The 26,279-nt window shown below is 43.1% G+C and overlaps 1 protein-coding gene across 1 annotated transcript in view; it reads right to left on the bottom strand.

The window, feature by feature from the left end:
* The window catches only part of LOC119658941 (inactive serine protease scarface), a 45,449-nt gene extending 37,931 nt beyond the window's left edge, over positions 1-7,518 (bottom strand). Inside the window, exons 1-2 of the mRNA XM_038066803.1 lie at positions 7,093-7,518; positions 3,311-3,650 (exon numbers count right to left, since the gene is read on the bottom strand). Coding sequence (XP_037922731.1) covers positions 3,311-3,643 — 333 coding nt within the window. The 5' untranslated portion in view covers positions 3,644-3,650; positions 7,093-7,518. The remainder of the gene's footprint in view (positions 1-3,310; positions 3,651-7,092) is intronic.
* Between the last annotated feature and the right edge of the window lie 18,761 nt (positions 7,519-26,279).

Genomic DNA, 26,279 nt, shown 5'->3' with positions numbered 1-26,279 from the left:
GGGTGTCCCTGGCTGCATAGTTCGACAAATTAGGTTTACTTTTCAGAGAGGCTTGCCTGGTATATGGACGATGACATAATGAGGTGTATCATACTGCGTCAGAGTTCCTGTTGTGGAACATAATTTATGACTTTTGCATGCGGAGGAGGTTTTATTGGCAAGCTACTGCGCGGTTGCACTCCAAAAACGTTGAAATAGACATATGGAAGTGAAATTTTCTTACTAGCAAATCATCGTTAGGAGTGGTCAAACTAGGCTTGCTTGACGAGAACGTCATCGGCCGGTAGGGCAATTGTCAACTCCGAATTAAATTTCAAAGGTGACTTGGAGTATGCGCTAGCAACGCCGGCAAGTTCTAGTTGATTGTTAACATAAATGGTGTCTAATATCGTGAGCCAAAGTATACCCCGAAGTTTTTATCGCCGAGATGGTGGCACGTATCATCTTTTTTGTGGCAACTGTCTGAATGGGAGTATAGGCAATGCTGTGAACTGGAGAGGGTGAGTTTGGCATGCTGGACAATTGCGTGTAAAGGACGGCATTCAGTAAGGTGGTGTGTGTCATCACGGGAATGATAGATTTTTAAGGGTGCTCAAATGTAGAGAGGGGCCAAGGGACCAAGTGGCCAAGAAGAAAAACCAAATGGTGACATCAGGAAATGCTGTATTCACATTGATTTGTTGCTTGTGTGGGTGAATCATCTGAGGCTTTGAGCGATCAGACCCGAGTCTACAAGGGAGTCATCTGAAGTGGTTCCGGCTACAAAGCCTCACCAGAGGTTATCTGATACCATGCAACTTGGATAGTCCCCTGAGTTCATATATCTCAGCAGAGTTCCTTGGAGATATGTTCTCGGCACAATTATTTGTGGTTGGCCACCATGCGCGAGTTTCATTAGGGGTTGTAGCTGTGCCTACATTGCGGGTAGAGCTCCTTGAGGTTCAAGCGGGGAGCTGTGTTGTATAACTTGGGAGCGGTACTCCTTAGTTAAGGCCGAGGTTTTTAAGAAAGTCTTGCATCTACCAATACGCATGTTAAGCTACGTTAAATTATGCGAAGCTCCGATTGTGTTCTCCAGAAGAGGCTTAAAGAGGCAAATCGAAGTAACCACGGTCTTTTGAAACAGAAATTAGAAAAAAACTGTTCAGGAGGAGATTGTTAAGGTCATTTTGGCTAAATTAGTTCCTCCTGGCTGCATAATAATTGAAGTTTATCTTTCTGATACCAGAGAAGCGTGCCAGACTGGCAACGCAGCGAGGTGTTTCTTAAGGTTCTGTATCAGGGTCTCTGTTGTGAAACAGAAAGTACGATTGAAGGATTAGCGCTTGCTTGCGAAGGAGGTTTTATAGGAAAGCCGGGGCGTGCTTATGTTGGTATTATACTCCAAGCACGTCGAACTATACGCATGTAAAACCATCCCTGCCATCAAATTATCGTTACGAGTGGTCAAACAACGAAGACGAAAAGTTAATGGCAAAATTTAAAAAGCTGACTAACTCACATGCTGGAAATGAAAATTGCTAATAATTTGGCCAACGGGGTAGTCTTCTGAGTTCGGCCTCAAGGTCCTCAAGGATATGTTCTCGGCTTGGTTATTTGCGCTTGGCTCCCTTGTGCAAGTTTTATGGTGGTTGTAGCTGTGCCTACATTGAGGGCAGTGGTCCTTGAGGCCCAAGCGTGTAGTTGTGCTGTACAGCTGTCGCGCCGTACTCCTTAGTTGAGGCTGAGGTTTTAAGAAGGTCTTGTATCTATCAATATGAATATTGAGCCTGCACACAGTATGAAATGGTACCGTTATAATGAAAAAAAGACAAATTTGATTTTTTAAGTGCCCAATCATGAATTTTATTCCTCATATACCGGTATTTCGAGGATCAGTTGTCCTATTTCTCAGTGAGTTTTGAACTTGAAATAGATCTGATATCGAAAGAGGCAAACCATATCTACTGTAGAAGGAAGCCAAATCTGTTCGAAGTGACCGCAGTCTTCTAAAACAGAAATATTGTTCAGGAGAAGGTTGTCATGTGAGGATAATTTCGAAAAATTCTACAGGACTAGGATCTTTTCTCCTGAGGAAAATGTCGGGAGAAGAGCACCTCTCTCCCGTGAAGTAATACTTCATCAGGAGAAAGGAAGTATGGGTAGAAATATGAGGGCGGTTTTACTTATTGTGCATCAGCGGTCTTTCAAAATTTCCATCTTTGTCTAAAAAAAGTTTTGGTCTTTCATACAGTATAGTCCCAAATTCTGGTTGGTTTTTTGTTGTCCTCAGCTAGTTTAGGAGATTTTTTTGGATTTTGGTCTACTTCCAGGAACACCTGTTCCCATTTTGACGTGGTACAGGTTTTTCAATTTTCTATCTTTTAGTGGGTTTTGCTATTTTGCCTTTGACAAACGTGGGGTTATCTTTTGGTTGTTATCTTTCTTGGGTATCACGATTATGATTTTTAAGATTTGTAAGGAATTTGACAATGTCATAACCTGCTGTGGCAACATACATTTTAGTAGTTCGTCTGGCCAATTTTAGGTACGAGAGATCCTCGACAACAGGTTGACCAAGCGGGTCTTTTGCCGAGCTATGAGGCAAACAGTTTTTTTAAGTGGCTAGTTTAGAGTAGAAGGAACCCTTCTTCACTTCTTTGTTGCGTTCTTTCCAGAAGAATATCTCCGGATCTTCAGTACGTTTTTCTTTCCTCTGATGGAGTTAGTTAGATCCTTTTCTGAAGAGAATTCATTGAAGGACGAAATAGTTGATACGGTTTTTTTGGAAAATAAAAAAAGATTTTGGTTAAGCAATGCCTAACGAACTTCCTCCAAATTTTACCTCTGGAGTTTGAATTGTTTTTCAAAAACGCCGAAGATACGGAGAAAATGAAGTTGATAAGAATGAAACATTTTATGATGGTCCTTCACTGGCAGCTCGCAGCTGCTTTTTTATGAGCGTGCCTTAAAAAAAAAACGCCAAGTCACTTCTAAAGCCAAAGTTCCGTTATCATTACTCATTTGGCGTATCATACCACAGCTACTGCCGCAATTAAATATGCAAAAATTCAATTAACATGACATTTAAAACTGAATTCCCGCAGCTATTATTTGGTAATATCATCAAACATAGCGAGGTCAGCAACGTCTGCTAATGGGTGTCGAACAGTAGTCGTACATTTGCGTAAATACCTCACACTGTTTAATACGCGCTAACCGCCTCCTTCGTCTTCAGTTCAACTGACCATCATCCCATTGAGTTCTTTGCGGGCAAGTGATGTTCTAATACAACTAATTAACTGCATGTCGTATAGACAAAAATACTTACTTGTCTTGCGAAACTCAAGTCTGATGTGAAGTAGCCACCTTTGCAGAGGAATGGGCTCACACAGACTTGTCCACCGCTGCAGATAAGTTTACGTTCAACTGGTGGCAGGTAAGTTGGAGCTGCATAACCATCGATAGCTCGGTTTGCAACTGAATGATCGGGGTTCGCCTCGGCACCACTATCAACTGCTGCCAAACGGGCTTGATCTTGGATGAAGGCGTTTACATCATTTGCGAAACCATGCAAGAAAGGGTTCGCTGCGTAGTTATCAGCTTCGGCGAATGTTGATCCAAAGAGCAGGAACCCTAAACAAAGCGTTTTCAGCCAAATCATTGTACCTGAAATTGGAAATTGAAGATGGTTAGTTACACCTGTAAAAGCCTAGGACGACTGTGTAGAAATCTTAACTAATCAAATCCTCAATTTTCTGTCTCTGCCTCATTTGTCATCAAACAACTCCTAATTAATTGCTAACAGAATTTTATGGAATTCTTGGATTGTACGACATGTCTTGCCGTAAATACACGTTTGTCTGAATGGCACTGTGACACAGCCAGCAACATAGTCAGTGGTAATTATCAAGGTAATGACTAATTAATACTTGGCGTCAAATGTATCAGTAGCGAATGGGTACGGGGAGAACATCGAAAAACAACGATTGGGCTTTGTTACATGGTTTGAATGATTGCCAGTGTTTTGCAGATTGCACTTTTTTTGTCTGGTGGTGAGAAAATCTAATTAGATTCACAGGAGGGGGCTCTGAATGAAGTGTTTGATCTTTAAGAAAGGCCTTTGAATAGGAGAAGATTATGGGGTACGTGATGAGTTTAAATTAAGTTGGAATGATTTGTTTGTTGTGAAGTAAAGGCTTGTTTTCAACTGTTGGAAGTGTGCTCTTGGGTTTGTTAAATCAAGTGGTTTTTCAGTAGATTTGCAGTTCAAGACAAGATTACATCTTAGAGACGAGAAATGCTTTTTAGGAGTCCTGAACTGAAATTCGTGAAAGGGGGTGGGGAGGGGGGCATATTTTACAGTTAACAGAAACCCAATCTGAGTCTATCAGATCCTCAGAATTTTATTTCCACTGCCACATCAAAATATACGGATAAAATTGCACATCTTTGCAATCTGTTTAAATATGCATTCATTATATCAAGTTGCTCGCTTAAATCTTTTGTTTGAATTTGAAGATGTGAGGTTGTGTGTAGGTCCGGCGACCAACTGAGTCTATCAGATCCTTAGAATTTGATTTCCGCTACCCGATTAAAATATACGAATAAAAATTGCAATCTGCATTCATTATATCAAGTTGCTCGCTTAAATCTTTTGTTTCAATTGGAGATGTTACGCTTTATATAGATCCCACGACCAGATTTAGGGGCTTTGGGCAAAGAATTGACTATTGGGTGTATAATATGATTACTGAGGATTTATTAGAATTAATAATTCTCATCATCAACAGTGCAGTTGCGGTACGTATTGAAATCCAAATGTTGGCTCCTATACATGACCGAAATTAGTTTTTATTAGGCCACTTATGCACAGATATTCTCACCTTAAGATACGAGAAAATAACTGGATAGTAAATTATAGATCTGGAGCATTATAAAAAAGGCAAAAAATACTTTTAAATCTCTCAATACGGCTATGTATATTCAAAAACCCGAAACACAATCGTCCACTAATTGCCAATAACATTCATCCAAATTTAGTGTGGTCTACATCGTCAGTGTCACTTCATTTTACATGCATTGACGTCATTTATTTCTTTACTGCTGTCTCTCATCTCTCCTCTTACCAACCTTAAAATGACCAGTGAAATTCCGAAAATAGATTAGGTATGCGGATTACATAATCTTGACCGATTATAGGTATTAGCATGAGCAACAATGACCGCAGCAATAGTGTGATCGATATTATTGCTTTTTTAGGAAATTAAATGGAAGAAATCATAGAAGAAGCGAAAAGCGTATTAATTTTAGATGAATATGGTCAATAGTGCCAATAACTTTTCTTCTGGAAATGGTTTGAAATGTAATAAAAACAAAGGTTTCTGCTCTAATTTATATGATGATGGCCAATGATATGGTTTTTGAAGAGAACTAAGGCTCTGTTTTAGGCTTTGAATATTTCAGTGGGTTTGGTTGTTTATGATAAATTAGATACTTTTATAGGAGTAGAAAGGTGGGAAAATTTTTTTGGAATGATCTACAAAATACCGTAATGAAAGGCGAACTGTTGTAGGCCCCATTTTTAAAACACTAACTATTTTGCACAAGCATGGATTTCATCCACTAAAAACCCTTTTAGCTCCTCTATCAGCTGATTTGACTTTAAAAAATCTTTTCAAAATAATTGACAAAATTCAGATTGATTCTGCATTATTATCCGCCAAGCACATGCTATTGCATGTAAGCAACTACCAAACAGCGGAAATGCAAATAAAACTATTTATTCATGTGATTTGTACATTCCTCGGAAGAAGTGAGACCAGTTGCTACTGTTTATTTAATAAATAGTCTGAGACCTCATGTAAATGTGATTTTTCTCGGCTTATGAGAATGGAAGTTAAAGGTGCTAATTATTTTGTTGATTACATCTAAATAAAAGATGGTAAGATAGTAGAACATTCCTTCAAGTCATGGAGGAAGTGGTCTGTTTTAATTGAATCACGAATTCATTCCGTAAACTTGCCAAATTGCCTTATTATCTGGTTTTTCATTTATAAACCCTCATAGGCTCTTTTAAATCAAAGCCTTTGTGGTGAATTACGTGCAGCCCAAAGGGAAATAGCTTAAGATAACTCAGCACAGTTTTTATTCACATAACTAACTACTCCTCTTTGCTTTGAATTCTTCCATCTGAAGATCGAATAGATTTAATTTCTTAAAACTAAATCTTAATTTCCAACAACTCAATTTTCATCCCTCATGCCTCAAAATTACCGCAAAAATTCTTAATTGGAATCGAAGGAAACCCCATAATCGTGAATTTCCAACAACTACTTGTAAACATTTGAGTGTATCTAAACAATTCAAAAATTCCCTGAGTCGTCAGAATAAACAAATTGTTCACTCACTAGAGGAAAGTATTTAGCAATTATCGAATCATCCGCAAATAGATTGCTTCCCACTCAAAGCACACAGTAATTGCGTAAATAAATACAGAAAATAGAATAAAAAGTTCTAATTGGCATCTTTTTATTGCGGAATTCCCCATCTTTTTCGTTAAATAGGGGCTAGTGATTAAAGCTGTGAGTTTTAGAAATATGCACGTCAACAGTAGCACCAAGAAATGATTGTTTTCAGTGGTTAATTCAAGATAAGATTAAGGATTAACTATCTATTTAGCACCCAGCATAGCAATCGGAAAGGACCCTTAGATTTTCACAGTCATCTAATCTACGTGGCTTGATAATGTTAAAGCAAAAATAATTTACTAATATTTGCCACGAAACCCACTAACAGTTGTCCGTACTGCTCCCGGAAAATCTAATGAAAAGTGCGGAAAACCACATCATCTATTTTGTGGCTAGAATAATTTGGTGCAGTATTATCTGACCACAAATAATTACTACAATAGATTGATTGTCACTTATTAGTTGCGGAGAACTGATAGCTAAATCCGTTTCCCAGCTAATTAGTTTTAACTTCCTTTCCTCATTACTCACAATACTATCCAATTAAGAATGCTATTAGCAATTAAATTGAAGAACTTTGCACACTATAATCTGTATTTAATCCTATCTCAGATGGTAATCACTCAGTAGAAAATATTCTTACTTTTTTTTTAATTCTTCTGATAATCCTTCGGATATGAAATCACTTGCTGTTGTAGCAACACTAGAACAACACTAACTAAAACAGAATTATCCTTTGCGATTTTCAACGGGCCCTCGATACACGATAAGTTCTTATGTCCGCACCACGGGTGCACTATTTGAACACGATCACGATCGTTTTGTAACTAACTCGGAATGCACACTGGCCGCAGTATATATATATAATATCTGTATCTGTATCTTTTCGTTCAATTCTTAGACGGGTTTACTTTATCACCAGCAATTAAGAGATATTAATCCACAACACGATTAGAAGCGAGAGGGGGGTTGATATCGATTGCTGATCTATTTCCCGAAGGGGTGTACAGGTGATTTGGTGAAATTGGTGATGATCTTGCTCGATGGAGCGATCAATGTACTGTGATTATGAATTTCGCTTAAGTTCTGCTTTTATATACCATGCATGGGGGGGCGCATGTGGTGTGCTGGCTCTAGACGTTTTGGTCTGAGATGATCGGCATCGGCCCAGAGTCGCTCTGCAAACAACATTGAAATATTGACCGGGTACCGGACTACTGGTGTGGTGTTGTTTAGAGTGACTACTCGCCACGGTGCGATCAGATTTTTGGTTGTCCAGTTACTCGGCGGGGTAACAAGATGATAACATACGAAGCAGATTATGTGGATAATTTTCAAGTTTTGAATTTAAAAACAAAAAAAAAAACTATTTTTTATTCAATTGTAGTTTTTATTAGAGGCAACACATTGTACTATAGCTTAGATAAGTAAAAACTGCAAAAAGATATTCCAAATTGACGTAGTAATGTTAAACGATTCAAGTTTCTCGCTTAAGTCTTTCGTTTTTGTGTACACATTCGGATTAGGATGAACATATTACCATCTTTGTGCGTACTTGAATAGCGACACGAAAACATTTCCACTACTTTAACAGTCAACCCACCAAGATCCTAATGTACAACTACAACTTACCATGTATCAACACATTTCACAGGATGCAGTCATTCAGGTTCCATCTACTCAGACACAACATTTCTCTAGAATCATAAAAAAAGTCTCTTTATCTCAAAGTGCTAAAATCAACTCAATATTATAAGTTAATAACAGTTGTCTCAAATCTGGGGTAGTTGATTTATGACAATACCCGATCTGATCAAGAAAAACAAGAAGAACATGCTCATAATGCAGCAAAATGCAAAAACAAGAAATTTCGAGTCCTGGTTGCATTTGATAATTCAAAGTGTCTCCAAGTTTATTATAAGAAGATATGATGTGATATCGGTGGTATGCATATTTGCTCAATATCTAATCTATTTTCTGAAAATAGATTTCAAATTGTATAACAACTCATAGACTCAGTCGTCTCTTCCATGTCTGAATAACAGGAATCAGTTTCAGATATTCAAATCGTCTTGAGAGATTGTGTTGAGACCAAATGTCATTTCAACTCCGTCGCAGCCTGTCTCAAGTCATGGTTAAGAAAGGAGGAGAGAGGGAAAACTTCAGCCTGAATAGTTGAGTTACACCTAAGCGTTTCAGGTGAGTAGGGTGTTACGAATTACCTAGCCACCCCTGGATAGATGGGCCTGCGATGGGCCGACAAACCATCCATATGAAAACTACTCCATCTTAAGAAACCTGGAACATTTGCCTCGAATTGGACAGATAAACGACGACGACCAAGCAAACGTCTAACACTCCCTGAACAAACCAGGAGCCTGATAAGATAAGAATACCAAGGACTCCCGCCTTCAGAGGCTGTCCAGTCCAGTACATTTCTTGCATTCCTTTAGCAAAATCAACCCCTAGTCGCACTCGTCGATGCTTCAGATGCTAGTAGCTGGCGAAAAGCTAATGCGGATTAGACTCGCCGAAGCGATATGTTTTGCCCGGGACTTATTCCCAAGACAGTATGGTTTTCGACTAGGACGATCCAAAGGGTATGCTGTTATGGCAGTGCAGCGGAGGCGCGAACTTTAGGCTCCATTGTGAATTCGCCTCCATCGTTATATTCATGGTCGCAGCAAAATAGGTGGCCTGGTAACGGCTGAAAGAAATGTGATTTATGACATTTGTCAAAGAAGAGTTGAGGGCAAAGTATGTGATATGTAAAAACTAAGGAAGTGAAGAAACTAAAGTAAAACTTTCAAGATAGACCCCAAAGTTTACTCGAATTTTACTTTATTTTCTTCACTTCCTTATTTTTACGAGGTAGCGAAACTAATATCGGCGACTATTTCATTTCATTTAAGGTGCCTGGTCCAAACAAACATTTTCGTGTTCACGTTGAAAACGGCATGTACTGCATCGGGCCACTGGTAACAATACGACCCCGCCAACTGGAGGCGCATTTTGTGCTAGCGGGCGTCACGACGGACGCCACCCAGTTCAACCATGCACTCATCGGGCTCGACGAGGAAACCATTGAACTCATCACGGACCTGCTGGAGGAGTGCACCTACGTTCGTCTAAAGGAGCAGCTGATACGGCGACTTTCAGTAAGTAAGGAAGCTAAGCTTAATCACTTGCCGAATGAGGTGATGTTAGCGGCCGCACCCCAGGTTTCCCTAGACACGGCTCCCGAGGTCGATGAGCTCAAGCCCATGGTGACGACACTGGCCGACTTGGTCATAAAGCTCGCAGCGACGGTTGGTATTTTTCGTTTGGAAGGTAGATCTCGATCGCAATCACGGTCGATATCTGCTTTCCGAAATGGGCGTTCGGGTAATCGCACGCCGGGGCTCTCATCGGGCTCGAACATTTGCTGGTACCATCGTAAATACGGAGTTTCAGCGACTAAATGTACCATCGGATGCACGTTTAACGCAACGAAAAACTAGACTCGCTGAGGGCCTTGCCCACGGCTACCCGAAGTGCAGTACCACATCGCCTTACAATCTTCGATCCCCTAAGCAGACGTTGCTTATTGGTACACACGGGCGCTGAGGGGTCGCTTCTCCCTTTATCCCGTCGAAACACCCAAATTCCGCAAAATCTACGACTGGTGCCGCGAATTCTTCCCCCATCCGAAAATATGGCTATAGGCATGTGGACGTGAGTCTTGGACTGGGCCGAACGTTTTCGAGGCATTCCGTTCTGGCGGACATTAGCATCCCCATATTAGGTGCAGACTTCCTGTGTTAACATTGGTTTGCTGGTGGACTTGCAGAATAAGGTTTTGATAGACCCGCAAACTTATTACAGACGTCAGGGAAAATTTCTACCTGCCAAAATTACACTCTTTCGATAATTTTCGAGGACGTGGCCAACCACCACATTCGCGCACCCCTCAGAAAGTATCACAACATTACTACCGGCTCTCCAATCTTGTGCATCGACTTTTACCCCAAAAGCTTGCTGTTGCAAAGAAAGAGTTCAATGATTTAATGAAACAGGGTATTTGCAGACCTTCCAATAGTTGTTGGTCCCACCCTAACCCAAGTCTCCAAAAATTTATTAAACACATTCCAAAAGAAAGTCTCGGGTGATAGCACATCCGGTAATACCATGAACTGCACGATGGGTTAGAAGTTTCGAAATACGTTAAACTACAACGCCTGCAGTGAACAAGGCATATTCAATGAAGGAGTGACGATCGCATTCCTAAAATGGTTATGAACGGACGACGTGTCGACGGAGCGAGACTACGAGGAATGGCGAGAGGACGGTGGGAGAGTACAATTTATACGGGCGCCGGGCAACTACTGGGCTTCTAAAATTGGAGGGCGTGGTCACGTGACCGTGGTAATTGAAGGACAACGATCCAGGCGGCCAGGGCGCGACCACCATGAAATATCATTTCATGTGGAAAATCTATGCAACAATATTCGATCCATCTAGAAAGTTGCCTTTCTTCAGCTCATTTGAAGCAAAATCCGCATTGGGAAATATAACATGTCAATCCATTGGTCCCCTCCTGAACGTCGCCTCACCACTGAAGCAATTATTCGTTTAGAGGCTAACGTACTCCATCACTTCCGACCATATTTTGACCTACATCAGAAGCAGGGCCAACTCAATTCTATCAAATCTTCCATGCATGAAACTGACGAAGGAGGGTTTTACAGACCAAGTGAGAGCTTTCTTCAAAGTGATATATCCCCAAGAATTTGATGCCATCGCATAATCTTCCTTTTGGTCACAAGGGGTCTTCATCAAGCCTTATCAGAGGACTATGCTTCAAAAAAATGTCTGCCCTGGTCGCCTGCCTCGCCGAACTGGAATGAGTTTCATATTTTAAGACTCTTTCTTATCAAAATGTTTGGGGTTTAGGTACCTGCGAAAATCGGCCGGAATAAATGGCCCCTAATAAAAGGTCCCTTGTCTGAGGTGGAGTAAGTAGGAGTTTGCGCCGAAGACAGGAAGCTCCTTGAACTTATATTTGGAGTTTACCGTCTTGTCTTTCTGCGCCTCGGCGATTGTCGTATAATCGACCGCGGCGAGGACTGTGACCTTCGAGATTCGTGACAAAGCATCCGCAACGATGTTGTCTTTACCAGACATGTGTTGGGTTTCGAAAGTAAACTGCCTGATGAAGCTCAGATGCCTAAGTTGGCGAGGAGACGGTTTGTCGGGCTTTTGTTGAAGCACGTAAGTAAGGGGTTTATGGTTCGTGAACACGGTCAGCGCCCTGCCGTCAAGGGAGAGGCGGAAGTATTTGATGGAGAAGAATGCAGTGAGTAGCTCACGATCGTAGACGCTGTAGTTAAGTTGAGCTGGCTTAGGTTCACTCGTTATTGAAAAGCGGCTAAAAACCGCTGTGTCGGAATCATCGATAGACACGGCTAGGGGTGTATCTGGCCGAGGAAAGGCCAGTAATGTAGCACCAACAAGTTGTTCTTTGACAGTTTCAAACGCCTGGGCGACCTCAGTAGACCACGCAACCTCGCGGGAATCTTTCGTTTGAAGCCCAGACAAGTAAGCTTTGAGCGTCGACAATGTCCTCGAAAAAAATGGAAAGAGTGTCCTTTGCGCAGGTGGAAATTCTTCCTGACGACTTAAAAGATGTTAAGGGGTCTATTAAGACTTTGTCTTGCAAGTCCACCAAGAGTCCATAGTGACTCAGGAAGTCTGCGCTTAAAATGGGGGTATTAAAGTCAGTCAAAACGCTACGAAAAAGTTCTGCGCAGTCCGATACTCACGTCCATGTGCATGTAGCCATAAATGCGGATGGGGAGGAGTTCGCGGCAGCCAGTCGCAAGTTTTACGGTATGAACGTGTTTGGACGGGGTATGGAGAAAATTGACACTTCTGTGACCCTGTCGACCAGAAAGCAACGCCTGCTCAGAGGGTCGAAAATTGTAAGGCGTCGTGGTACTGCGCCTAGTTTTTTGTTGTATTGAAATTGCATCCGGTGGTACATTTGGTTGCTCCAGCTCCGAATTTACAGTAGTACCAGCAAACCGTCGTGGCCGATGAAGGTCTCGGCGCGCGACTACCCGAACGGCCTCGACTGTGACGGCGATTGGGATTTACCCCCTGAACGCAAGGTACCTTGAGTCGACTGACGCTGAGAATGAAGAAAGGAAAGGAGTGAAATCACACCTCCCCCAACGCAACAAAACCAGCGCTGCCATACAGAAAATGACCAAGCGGAGACCGGAGTGAAACCTTCCACTTCAAAATCTTCCGCCGGCTCTGGCTCTCGTCGGATGTATTCTAGATTCCAATGCGCTGCTGCCTGTTGAGTATGGTGACACTGAGACTTCTGTAAACAACGCCTCAGAAGCAGCTCGCAGCCGGCGTGAGCCTTTCTTCGAGACACTGTGTTGGCACAACTCTGGTTTTGTTGTGGACGTTTGCGCGGTTGCAGGCATTTTCAAGGGGATGCACAACTAAGGGTATGTTCCGAAACCGGTTCTGCACTGCACTTGTTTCTTGTTTTGGTTACTGGATAATTGTGCGGTGGCTCTGCGACTTGACAAGTTGAAAGTGCATAATCCGCAAGAAGCGAACTGGTGGCACTGTGAATACGTACAAGGCCAAGGAAGGCTGGTTGCGGTGTCTTCGGCTTGCTTTGTAGCAGAGCAAACTCGACTGCAAGTGTCGATGGAATAGGCGTAAGCTGATCCGGCGAGTAGTTCTGAAGATCTTCCGACGTAGATTTGTCAGTTATAACCTCGTTCCAAAAAGTTGTAGTGCCGTTTAGCCCGCGAGGGGGGGGGGGGGGGAGATTGCCACTAGAAAACGAACGGCGTCCAATTAACGGACGACCCTGAATATATCGCAGCTTTCTTTTTGGACGGTCTATCGACAGACCCAAACTGAGAGAAATGCAGATGTCATTGTTTTTAATACAGAGTCGATTCTTCTGTCCTGCGTTTACGGTTGAGCTTGGCTTCGACTCGGGGGAAGTGGCAGCTTCATTTTGTGGTTTAGTGATGACGGACACCTGCTGCGAAATTGAGGTAATGTTGTGGAGAGGCAGATGCAATAGGTGGCGTGAATCCTTCCGGATTCTTTGCAATAATTCTTTTTGTTGTCGTTGCAGATCACGTTGTCGCTGCTGACACTTTTCCGTTGTATTTACATCATTTTCGGAAGGCGCATGATAGGTCAGTTGTCATGGGAATGCAATGTCTCCCCGATCGGGCGCGTGCATAATAGTGCAGTCACTTCACACGTCCACTATACTGCGGGGTCACCTTTAGTCGTGAAACTTCCGATCTGAGTGCTGTGATCGACAGTGAAGCCCATGGTGTTTTACGTAGGCACCTGTCGTGAGACTTAATCCTATGGTCCTCTTAAGATACGGATTGATTTTGTGACCACAATCAGAGCCCCGCTGAGACAAGTAACAACGGTACCAGTCTATACCAAGTGCATGGCTTAGCATTCATACTGGTGGATGCAAGAACTAACTAAATCTCTACTGAACTAAGGAGTGCGGCACCCGTGTTGATACGCAACACCACGTCGAGGCCAGAAGGTCTCTTCTCGCTTGAGCATAACCACAACCACCATGAAACTCCCACTAGGGGGGCCAACCGCAAATAACCGAGCTGTCCTCACATACAAAAGGAGTTCTCCCGAAGTATGTGAGTCCAGGGGCTTTCCCGGTTCCCATGGTACCAGTATACCCCTGGTAAGGTTTCGTGACCAATTTGCTACTTCAGATGAGTCCCCGTGCAGACTTGGGTCTGATCGCCCTGATTAGGCTTTTGGAGCATTCGCCTACTGAATGACGGCCAGCAAACCAAAGTGATTACAGCGTCTCCCGGTGACACCACTATGGAGGTTCTCCTTGGCCACTTGGCTTTGGTTTGGCCGATAGGGTTGCCGCCCCATCTTCCTCGCCGCCATATCTGAGCACCTGCTGTGATCGACAGGTAAAATCCATGATGGATCGTATCCTCAATCAAGGCTTCTCTTGCTGACATGTACAATGAGGCCCGGCTTTTGGGGCTCCTCCTGCCTCCTCATGGATCCGGAGGATGCGTCACGTAGGGGGTTATGCGTAATGACTACATGTAATTTCGGTGATGGAAATGCCTCCGCTCTTGGTTGTTTCCAATCTTTCAGGATGCTCTTTTTCATTGTCCAAATCACACTAAGTTATTTCAAGATCAGCAAATTATTTGCGAATCAGGTGAGAAGTTGTTGAGGATCAATAATCGTGGGTAGGCGACCATAGTAAGTTGAATTCGTGCCTTGGTAACTTACTTACAATGCTCACTTAATATTGGACAGGAACGTGATTGTCCATAATTTAGACAAGAGAGGAAGAAAAAAGGAAATTTCGGAGTGTGAAGTCTTACAACTTCATAAAACGGTAAGTTGAAAAAGAAGCCATGGCTGGTGAAGAGAAGATTTGAACACTCAGCGCATTTCAGTGATTCAGGCAGAACGAATCGAAGGATACATGGTCGTAGTCAGTGATATGCCACGTTGGTTTAGGCGACTATAAAGCAATTTATTATCTAATCGCAGAGGCACCAAAATATTTGGTTTTAACAACAACAACAAAGGCTTATTTTCCGCTGCTATTTTCCCGTGGTGGTGCGAGTAGCACAGCTGAACTCAAGAGTATTCTAGTTCTCCATTTTCGGGAGATTTTTCCTTGTCATGCAATAAATTTGCCCAGCATAAATATAAATGCCCATTTGCCTACCAATTACCAACAGTCTGTGGATAAGGAATAGGAACGTTTTGCAGCAATTGGTTCGAGGAGTGATAAGGGCTTTATAATATGGCAAATTGACTTGCGAAGAGGTACCAGCTGCGGACTGTGGTTTTCATCATTTAACTTGCACGGAAAATCCACAACTAAAAGTTAAAAAATTGTTGGCAGTCAGCTTTTTATCGAATTTTCTCAACATAAGCTCCAAGACCGCCGATAGCCAGGAGAACTCCCGGTCTAATGCCCAACAGTATGCTGACTGTCGTGTGGAGACTTTTCTAAACATCAAGCTGTTTCAGAACCTCGGCTCCTTAATTGGGAGCCAATGAAAATATTTACTGAACGAAAGGAATTTAATAATTTTGAGAGGGTTTGTAGCTTACCGCGTCACATATCACTCCTTCCACTTTCACCACTCGCGATTAAAGTCTGGTGAATTCATATCGTCAGATAGGTTCCATTCATCGGTCTTCAGAGCGTTATCTGAAAATGAAACCTTCTCCGTTGCTAGTGAAGTTTTTTGGCTGCCAGTTGGAGGCGTTGCAAAAGGCTTCTTACTGCAATAGTTAGGCTGGCAAAAGGGCCTTGCTTTAAATTGATTTTCAGTATCATTAAATTTGTGGGAAAACTGAATCTACACTCAGATTTTCCATTGGTGACGGGTGGGGTAACTCCTCGTTCGATATCGGAAATTGGAGTGGAATTTCTTTTATTTCATCTGCGAGTTTTTCATTGATCGTCGATTTTAAAGGTGGAACTGCGTTGATTTCAGTTGTGCTCTTTTTGTCGAAACGAGACTCTCAGAGATCGTGGTTGTTGGCACCACACCCCCTGTGAGGGCTCAGACTATGGCACATTTTACCTTAATACTGCTTAACTTCAAATTTCCCCCTAGTTTCCCCTCTTCTGAAGTCCTCCCTTTTTTGAGCAGCCAACCAAGGAAACAAAAACACATATTTATTTAATCATGTTGCATATTACGAAATGCAAAACTAACGCTTGTTTTTGACTAAAGCGAAATATTGTACATGGGCATGCTAGGATCTAGCGGTCCTGTCGATGGTTGTATGCAGTGTCCAACAAGAGGGGATTTCAGCTCCACGCGCGTGGATTTTTTGTTTTAATTTCCAGATTTATCTGGCACTTCATATTCCAATAGGCACACGGGCCCACACATTAGTATAAGGACACGTGGAGTTTCATGGAATAGCACTTGAGGGACTGAAGTGTTCAAGTTCCGATGATAAGCAAGTGCGTGTCGAGCTTGGTGGACTTTCATGATCAATTCCGCCGAGTTTTCTGACTTTTGGGATAGCTATGCCCTTGCAGTCGACTCCGGCTACTCAGGACGGTCTTCTGAAGACCGCAAATTCATTATAATAATATAATTTTTAATAAAAATATCAGAGGTAGATAACGTTCACGTGTTGGTGAAATATTAGCTATTGTCATATAGCCTTGTTCATTTGAAAATGTCTGGGGAAAAAATTAAAGATAAATTCCACTTAATTGCAAAAAAACTTTAACTAAAAATTTACAAAAATAAAAAGTTGAATCCTACTTTGGTCTTTAGTTCTAAATTTGTGGTTATTGTCGATGATATTGTGATGCTCCTAAGAAAAAAGTTATTTTTTGTTGCATACAAATCTTCAATAGGGAGTTTACCTGGTCGTTTTTTCTTGCTTTTGGACAAAGTGGTTTTTCTTACATCGAAATTTATTTGATTAATGTCGTTTGGATGGTAGAATAAACCTTGCCTGGTTTTTCTGGCTGCATTTTTGGTGTATTAATTTCTATTCAAACAATAATAACTTTTTTTTTTGTGGGATATCAACCAATGACAAATTCCAATCGTAAAGTTGCTAAATTTTTGATAAATTGAATAAATTTTTAATCGGTTACTTCATTTTATCTTTTTACTCGATACTAAATTGCTATTAGATACCCCAGTGCTGACTACTTTCAAAAATCTATTTTGTAATAATTGGAAAATTGAGTTGCGCTATATTAACAGTGTAAGGGGAGTTAATCCCAGGTGAAACTTCTCAATTTTGGGGGTTGGATTATGGCGGATTTAAAGACTGCATTGTATAGTTATTGGAGCAATCAAAATAGCTAATCAAAGAATAATACGGAATTAAATCTAAAGAAACACCCTAAGTGTGTTCCGTATTGTTCCCGGTATCATATCTCTTCAGTATTAGTTAAAAGATGAGCTTCGGTAATTAGTATTCTAACAGTTTTGTCAAATGCAATTTTGAAATGGTTAGAAATAGTTTACTGTTTATTATCTCAGTTTGCCATTCAAACCCCAATAAATCATCAGTTCATAAACCTACATAGATACAGTTGAATAGAGTCAAGTTTAATAGCTTTTAGAGCATTTTATTCGATCGGACCCACGTCATCAGTTACTTTTAGATAGATTGTCAACATATTCGTGAACATTGGTCATTTACTATGCAAACTTTGCAGAAATGGACCACCGTTGCAAGACCAATCAATATATTTTATGTCCTCTTGAAATTCATTCGTTTAGAAACTCATTTTAAGGTTTTGTATGAAGAAAAATGTCTGGCCGTCTGTCGGTTACCTGCCGTGATGGAATTAAGATCTATTCTGCTTCAGGAAGCTAGCCAGGACTGGCTGAAGAAGTGTAAACCGGCCATAAAGATTGCTAAGAAGCAGTCCTGGTTGGACAATTGCTTGCTGCTAGTTTAGACGCCTCCGAATAAGATCGGTAGGGCTATCAACACCTTCTCCGCATATAAATCTTGGGGTTCAGATGGCATAATGCTAGTCACGCCACAGAAGCAAGCTTGTCGAGATATCTTTGGGGTACGCACCATAGTCTTGGAGACGGGCACGAGTGGTTCTCATACCGAAAGCGGACAGGATCGGCTATGAGTCTGCGAAGCTCTTTCGACCAATCAGCCTCATCTTTTTCGTATTGAAGGCCCTAGAATGCGTCCTGAACATCCACCTAAGGGCGGTTGTAGGGAGAATGCTTTGCTTTTAGTCCCAGCATGCCTACCTCGAAGGTAATCCACAGAAACCGCTGACCACGAGGTCGAGCTTGAGGCCCAAGATGCTTCTTTGGATGTTCCCCGTTGTGGTGCCTCCCATCCTAACGTATGGATTTATTGTATAGTGAAAGTTTTTGTGCAAAAAGTACAATAGAACGAAGCTTAATAGGATTCAAAGAATCGCATGTGCAGGGGCTGTTCTGCCCGGCAGATGCTCTCAATTTACTCTTGCATTTTCTCCCCTAGATCTCCACATTAAATATGTTGTAGCGTACAGCGCCGTCAGACTACGTGAGTCCGGATGCTGGACAGCAAAGCTCAACGCCCATAGCAACATTCTAGATGATGTATGTCGGGAAATATGGGCATTCCTCACGTACTACGCCCCACGCTTGTGGAACTTCACGAGAAACTTTGCTGTGGACTTTCCAAGCAGGGCAGAGTGAAAGACTGGGGGGGGGGGGGGATTCAAGGCTATGACACAGTATTCATCGTCGACGGCTTAAAGATGGTCTGTGGAGTAGGTGTGGAGGTTTTCTCAAATACATACCGTGTATCCGAGTCGTATGGTCTCCCAGGCTTCACTAGTGTATTTCAAGCGAACGGACTGGCGATACTGAAAGCCTGCCGATGATTGGGGCATGATCCGAGCCCTAAGCGTAATATAGCCATTTTGACCAAGAGCCAAGCCGCCATTAAGGCCTTGCACTCAGCAACGACATTCTCCAAGCGTTTGGGGCAGTGCAAAAACCCGCTGGACAGTGTGGGCGTTACGCTCAAGGTCACCCTTCTCTGGATTCCTCTTCATAGGAAGATAGAGGGGAATGAGTGGGCTGACGGAGTGGTGAAGCGGAGCTCGGCTCGTGGCAGTCGTTCGGCGGGTACTCACACTGCTTAGCAGCCGTGAATTTCAGATGGCGAAGATTCTCCACTTATGCCAAGTCAAGGAAGATTTGGCCTGCTTGTAATAGAACTCAATCACCAGAGTTCCTGTGCCAAACCCAGGCAAATGTGTAAAATATTACGGCGGTCTACACGGGATACTAACCCATAGGAGATCATGCTGCCAGACTCCGCATACACTACAATTCTCATTGTTGAAGCTGCAGAGAAGAGGGGGAACTCTCAGGCGCTTCGCCTGTCATTGCCCAACTTTAGCTAGAGTTAATTTACGGACACTGGGTAGACAATTCTTTGGGGACTTCAGAGAGACTTATGGCCGCAGCTTCAATACACATCCGCCTGAGATGTACGGATTTTCTCTTCATGATAGGGTAGCGCCACATCGGAGGCGCGAACCTGAACCCCATCGTGAATTTACCTCTGCCGCCGCACTGAACAGCCCTGGAAATAGCTGACGCTTCACAGGAGAACGAGGTGAGAGATGTCAAGATGGCAGGAAATTCTCGAGCAGACTGTCGGTGTGGGTGGACGCTCCCTGTAACGTTTAAAAATAAATAAAGTAAAAAAAAGAAAATAAATTAAATTACATTGGTGAAAAACTTATCTCCAAAGCGGACGACCCCGGCAGAAGAAGACCCGCGTGAGTCGATTTGTTTTAGCGATTGCAACGTTATCCCACCTATCCGCCTTATATTCGTGATCCACGCGGAGTTTCGCCGCGATTTTCTGGTATGAGCGAATCGATTGGGAGCACCCTAAAGTAGGGCAGTCAACAGCGGATAAAGGCAATTCAAACAGAACGGGCTTAGTCAGCCACGCTGCTTGCTCTAACCTCCAGAATCAATTCACACTTTGTTGATTGCAATCGCTAAGGAGCACTGGATGCAGTTGATGCTAAGACGAAGGGCGAAGGGTGATACTGCGTGATACCCCCGCTGGCGGCAGTCGCGGTTAGAGTGCTTCTCTTTTGGCGACACAATCCGGCTGCATGGTTTTGCTAAATGGTGTTCCCACGTCTGCTTTGACGGGCGTCATGGCAGACAATTGGACTAGTCACGGACGTGCTGGAGAGGCGTTCCCAGCAGCTGATTCGGCGCCTATCTATGAGTGAGGAAACAAAGTTTAATCACTTGCTGAATAAGCTGACACTAGGCGACCATACCCCCAGTTAGTCGCTGCGAGAAATGAAGCAGCTGGGTGCGAATAAGGTCGGCTCTGAGCTGCTAAAGTCTCTCTGGCTTTAACTCGGCGAGCACTCGCGCCATCTTGGCCTATGCAAACTCGGAATCCCTGGAAGTGTTGTCCGCCACGGCCGACAAAGTGCACGAGGTCTACGTGCTCCCCGTGGTCGTAGAAGTTTCCCGAGACACTACTCGGGAAGTGGACGAGCTTAAGATAAGGGTGACTACACTGGCCGACGCGGTAACAAAGCTCGCAGCGACGATTTTCGTGGCGTTTCGTTCTGGCGGTCATTAGCATCCTCATGTTTGGCGTAGACTTTCTGTGTTACTATTGGCTGCTGGTAAACTTGCAGAGCAACATGTCAGGGAAATTGCTACCTGCCAAAATGTTACTCTTTCGATAATTTTCGTGAATGTTGCCGACCATCACATTCGCGCACTCCTCAAAAAGTATCGCAATATTACTATGGAAGGCAGTTTCTCCCAGTCGATTAAGCATGATGTGCAGCACCACATCAACACTACCAGCTCACCAATCTTTCCAAAAGTGTGTCCGATTTCGCCTTAGAAGCTTGCTGTCGCGAAGAAAGAGTTTGAATACTTGATGAACCAGGCAATCTGGAAATCATGCAGTAGCTTTTAGTCCTCTCCATTTCATTTATTCGCTAAGCTAAACGGCGAATGGCGGCCAGGTGGAGATTATAGGCGTCTGAACAATCAGACAGTTCCAACCCGAGGCCGCTAATCACCAAGCGAACCTTAACGTCCAAAACTAAAGGTTTCCGTGAGGTTGCGTGGTCTGCTGAGGCCGTCCATGCGCTTGAGACAGTCAAACAATGCTTGTTGAGGCAACGCTGCCGACATTTTCTCAGTCAAATGCACCCCTAGGTATATTCGTCAATGCTTCGGACTCTTCATCAGAAGGTGAATCAAACCTGGCAACCATTGAGCTTCTTTCGAAGCAACTCAACCCAGCTCAACGTAACTACAGGCTCTACGATCGTGAGGTACTCAGCGCGTACCTCGCTATGAAGTACTTTCGATTCTCCCTAGAGAGCAGACCGTTGACCGTGTTCACGGACCACGAGCCCCTTACATTTGCGCCTAGACAAAAACCTGACAAAGCGTCCTCTCGCCAACTTCGGAACTTGAGTTTCATCAGCCAGTTGACTTCTGGTATTCAACACGTGTCTGGAAAAGACAACGTGGTTACTGACGCTTTGTCTCAAATCTCTGAGGTCACAGTCTCCGTCGCGGTCGATTATAGGCGAATCGCCGAGGCTCAAAAGCCTGAAGGCAAATTCCAAATACAAATTCAAGGAGTTTCCTATTTTCGGTTCAAACTCTGGTTTACTCTACGAGACCTCAGATAAGGCCAGGCCATTCATTTCGGCCGATTTTCGCAGGGAAGTATTTCACGCAATACATGATCTTGCGCACCCAGGCATCAGGACGACGAAGCGACTATTCACTGGGAAATATTTCTGGTCTCCATGAACAAGGACATGCCAGAAGTGCAAGGTCAACAAGCACGTACGAAAGAAAGGAAGTAGGTGTATTCCCTAGGTCAACCAAGCGCTTCACACCGTCCATCTCGAAATCAGCGGCCCTTCGCGAGACTCGCACGGATACAAGTATTACCTCACAATCATCGAAAGGTTTATACGGTGGCCAGAGGCAATACCTATGATGCACAATTAAGTGCTGAGGCCCTCTGTCGAGAGATGATCCCGAGCTTTGGTGTAGCATCCGTAATCATCACGGATCAGAAAATCCTTTCGCCTCCTTAGCTTCATACCACATAGGAATACTACATACCATTCACAGTCCAATGGTATGCTGGAACGTTGGACGCTGAAGGCCGCCTTAGTGCCTTACGGCGATCCGTCGTGGTCGCGGTCTTTGCTTTCGCCCATCGAGAGGAGTTCACAGCGAGCCCCGCAGAGATGGTGTACGGAAAGAATCTGAGTCCCCTCCCCCCGAACCTGTCCGGGACATCAGAACAGGGTTAGACGACTCTCGCATGCTGCCAGCGACTCCATCTTCCCGACACTCGACCCCGACACCCGCAATTCGAGACGTGTTCATAGGTCCTGATTCAGGTGGTCGTTCCTCGGAGGTCGATGCAACCACTTTACCTTTATACCCGAAGCGTCCAATTTCCGGTATTCCGGCTTGTTTAGCTTGTTTCCTTTTATTTTCTTATGTTATATCTTAAGGCCTACTTTTCTGTTTATGTAAGATTCGTCCTTGTTGGCTGTGCATGAATTGTATCGTAAATTCAACTTTCCATAAATATCTGGTGTTAATCTATGCTCTTCGTGAAATTTTGGAGTGAAAAGCATAACAGCTTTGTTGAAACCAACAGTTGAAATTTTGGAATGTTCCCGCGGTTTTTTTCCACATCTGGGGCCTCCCAATTATACGAATATTTTCCTCTTGATAACCAACGGCCCTGGGCATTATCTGAAGTCAAACAACCACTTTTATGGCTCATATTCACTTAATTTGTTACAAATAATTCGTGCTATGCTTTCTTGGCCTTCACCATTCTATCGAGCGATGAATCGATGGTGATGATGAACACCGAAACTATTTTTCCATTGTATCTTCATCGATTCTGAGCACTCGAGAGTAACCTTTAAAGTAAACAAAAGTGGGCTGTCGACTAGATTCTTCTGATGACCCTTGAGCAAGTCGAAGTGCAATTAAGTCATACAAGAAAACAGATTAATTGGTTTGGAGTGCTGTGAAACATGATCAAAGTATCTATCTTGTGAGCCATCTTGGATATCAAATTACTACCTATTATTCGATGGTGCTCGAGATGCGGTAGTGACCTTATTCACATCTCCAAGATGGATGGAGTGAGCATATGGTGTAGCTTTTTGGACACCAAAATCCGTTCAGAAAAAGCCAATGCTCGAATCCATAGGCAATTAAACACTCATATTTAACTTCCTACAATTCAATGTAATGCGCCTGAGAAAATGAGTTAAAAGTTCTCTGCGATATCGGATTGTTCGGCCCATCCATGGGGACATTTCCTTTTGTTACTCAGGCGGAGTGCTGATGCCATTTCGTCGCTTCACAGAATTCCCGAGGTTGTACTATCCAGTGACAATGGAGCTACTAAAACATCAACGGTTCCTTCAGAAACTGATTCGCATAGTGACAAACTGTTTTTTGCAGCCACCCACCTGTTTATGGTCACCACCATCATATTCGGCACAGCAAAGAAGAAATGTTAAATCTTAGATAAAACAACAACAGAAATGGTAGAAAAGATAAACTTGTTAGACATCAACAAACAATGTATCTCTCTTTCCGAAATTCACTGATTTAATTAAGTTCAATGCCGGATTGTTTTCGAACTCCAGCATCTCTGTTGAGCGGGAACCATGATAGTGACGTGCAGAGGTAGAGCATGCGGTCCAGCACATTAGCAACTAAAACTGCTTCTTGGCTTCTGATCCACACAATTGCGAAGGCGATCGTTATCTTGCCGCTGCTCTTCTTTGCATTACTGTCTTGAGTGCTACTGCGGATTGTCCAGACCTTGGTCTGTCGCAGCAACATTTTGAGGAATTTGTCAAGTGACCTCGCTGATGTTGCCTTACATTTAACAATTTTCCGGCTTGTGTGTTCAGTAATTACAAGTTGGAAATCAATTAGTGTCGAAAATCCAGCCATCGCCGGAATAATGATACACTTGGACCGCAGAGGAATGTGCGATTTTAGTGGGCTGAAGTGATGAGGAAGACCGAAACCTGCGTAAGCTGATATCACGTCGTCATGGTAATTGGGTCTTTATTAGCTTCTTACATATCAACTTGTGAGTTTTATGCAGGACTAGTAGTTGACACTTTGGAAGTACACATGAGATAGGACATTTTAATTAATGCCTTGGTTCAGATTAAAATCGAGAATGTCTTCAGGCGGTACGCAAAAAATGCTGCAGTTTGAGCGCGGTATCTCTGAGTATCTGGATCTTACAGCATGCCACCTATATGTAAATCAATTTTAGCTTGTTCACCATTTAAATTGCCGCGAAGTCAGAAAACTTGACGTTTTGTAATACAAGACAACTACGCCATACATACTTCCCTGGGTATTGAGGTCCTGCAGTTTCAGGCAAAGCAGACTTCTCAAGATACCGATATTCTTCATTTGCTGGACGACGCCTTCACGATATCCACCTCCTTGCTCGCCAACTTCCTTTCCATTCTTCTTTTCTTCGCCTTTTATAGCCGGTAAGGGTTATTTTTTATCCTCCAAGGCAGACCGTGGACTATCTCAAAAAACATCTCAATCCCCTCGCGGCTTCTCCATTCCACGGTCAATCAAATTCTTCCTCTTCTTCCAGCAATCAAATCCCAAAAGCTTCCACCTTTTTCCAGCAATCCAATCCAAACTTCCTCCTTCTTACTGCAATCAGACGTGTTTGGGTCTGATTCTCCCTCTTCTCCCTCTTCCCGGAATCAAATTCAAGAAACTTCCTCTCACATCCAAACGATTTCCAACAGTCCGCTCACTAACCGGTATCTATCCCGCTACGCTCGCCTTGAGCTCGAAGAGCTCATGTTGCAGCAACATTTGCATGCGCTTACGGATGCGGAAAATCATTGCCCTCTGTCAAGATCAATTCTCCCGAACGCATTCAATAACGTGGAATCTGCGGCGAAAGTTAAGGTATTTGCACATTATAGAGTGCATTATTTGAGCAAATTAATTCAGAAAAAGGCGAATGAGATTCCACTCCCGTCGCGAAGCAGTGGTCACAAGAGGTTGCTGATTTTTTTTAGATTTTTCGGTCGGGTAGTTTCGGAGAATGGGTCCAACAAATGTCAAAACTAAGAACGGTTTCGGAAAGTGCAAACCGAGACTTTCCATTTGATACCCCTCATGACAATATTTTGTGAAAAAAATGATATCCTCTCATAAATCTCTCGATTCCGGTTCACTCCATTCACTTCCAAGTAGGATTTCTCGCGGTCAAAGTCTTCCTCCTCGTTTTGTCGGCACAAGGAACAGCACAACTGTCAAATTAGATTTACACTAGTCCGAAATCTGAACCTTCTTCATCAACAGCCAAAATGACTTCATCTGTCCATCAGCTGTCCCTCGATCACCCGGTCCCGCTAAACCTGGCCTTGAAGTTCTAAAGTTCATGTTGCCAGCAGCATACGTAGTGGCGTTGGCGGATGCTGCAGTTCATTCCCTTCTGTCACCATCAATTCGTTCGAATCCATTCAATAATGTGCCATATGCGGCAAAATTTAAGGTAATTGCACACTATAGAATGCATTATTCGATCCAATTAATCCCGAAAAAAGGCGAATGAAATCCCGCTCTCATCGCGAAGCACGGTCATTACACAGACCACATGAGCTACGAATTTTCTCCATACATAACACATTGGCCAAGTAACAGGGAAATGAAAGTGTGAAAAGTGTGAGGACAGCACCGAGTCAGTCTCTGAACGCTAGTGGTTACGTAGCGTCCATCAACCCATATGGAGTACGTGTTTGGATGAAATTCCCACTTCCACTAACTGAACGGAGTAGCGGTGAAAAAAACTTTGCTGATAAAGTCATAAATGCAACAGCTGGACTAACTGTATCAGGAAACCGCGATATGGGGAACCATTCTCAATATTTATCAAACCTGTCGTGGGCGTTTAGTTTCATCACCTTGTGTGTCTTGTTCTTCGAGAATAGCAGCTGCACTTTTGAAAGTAGACACTTTCGCTCGAAGATTTGTAATTCCAAAACCATGTGAAACTCCAAACTCGCAAACTCTTACTGTCATGCATCTTACCTTTTTCATGTTTCAGTAGCACTTGAAATAGAAGGACAAATTCGTTCTTTTTCCAGTCGTGAGCCCTACTTATCAGAGATTTCAGCAACTCTACTGGCTGACGGTTGACGTGCAGGCCTAG

Source organism: Hermetia illucens, chromosome 1 (genome assembly GCF_905115235.1).
Source record: "Hermetia illucens chromosome 1, iHerIll2.2.curated.20191125, whole genome shotgun sequence".
NCBI lineage: Eukaryota > Metazoa > Arthropoda > Insecta > Diptera > Stratiomyidae > Hermetia > Hermetia illucens.
Note: the sequence above shows the minus strand (reverse complement) of the source record. Positions and strands in the feature narration are given on the sequence as shown.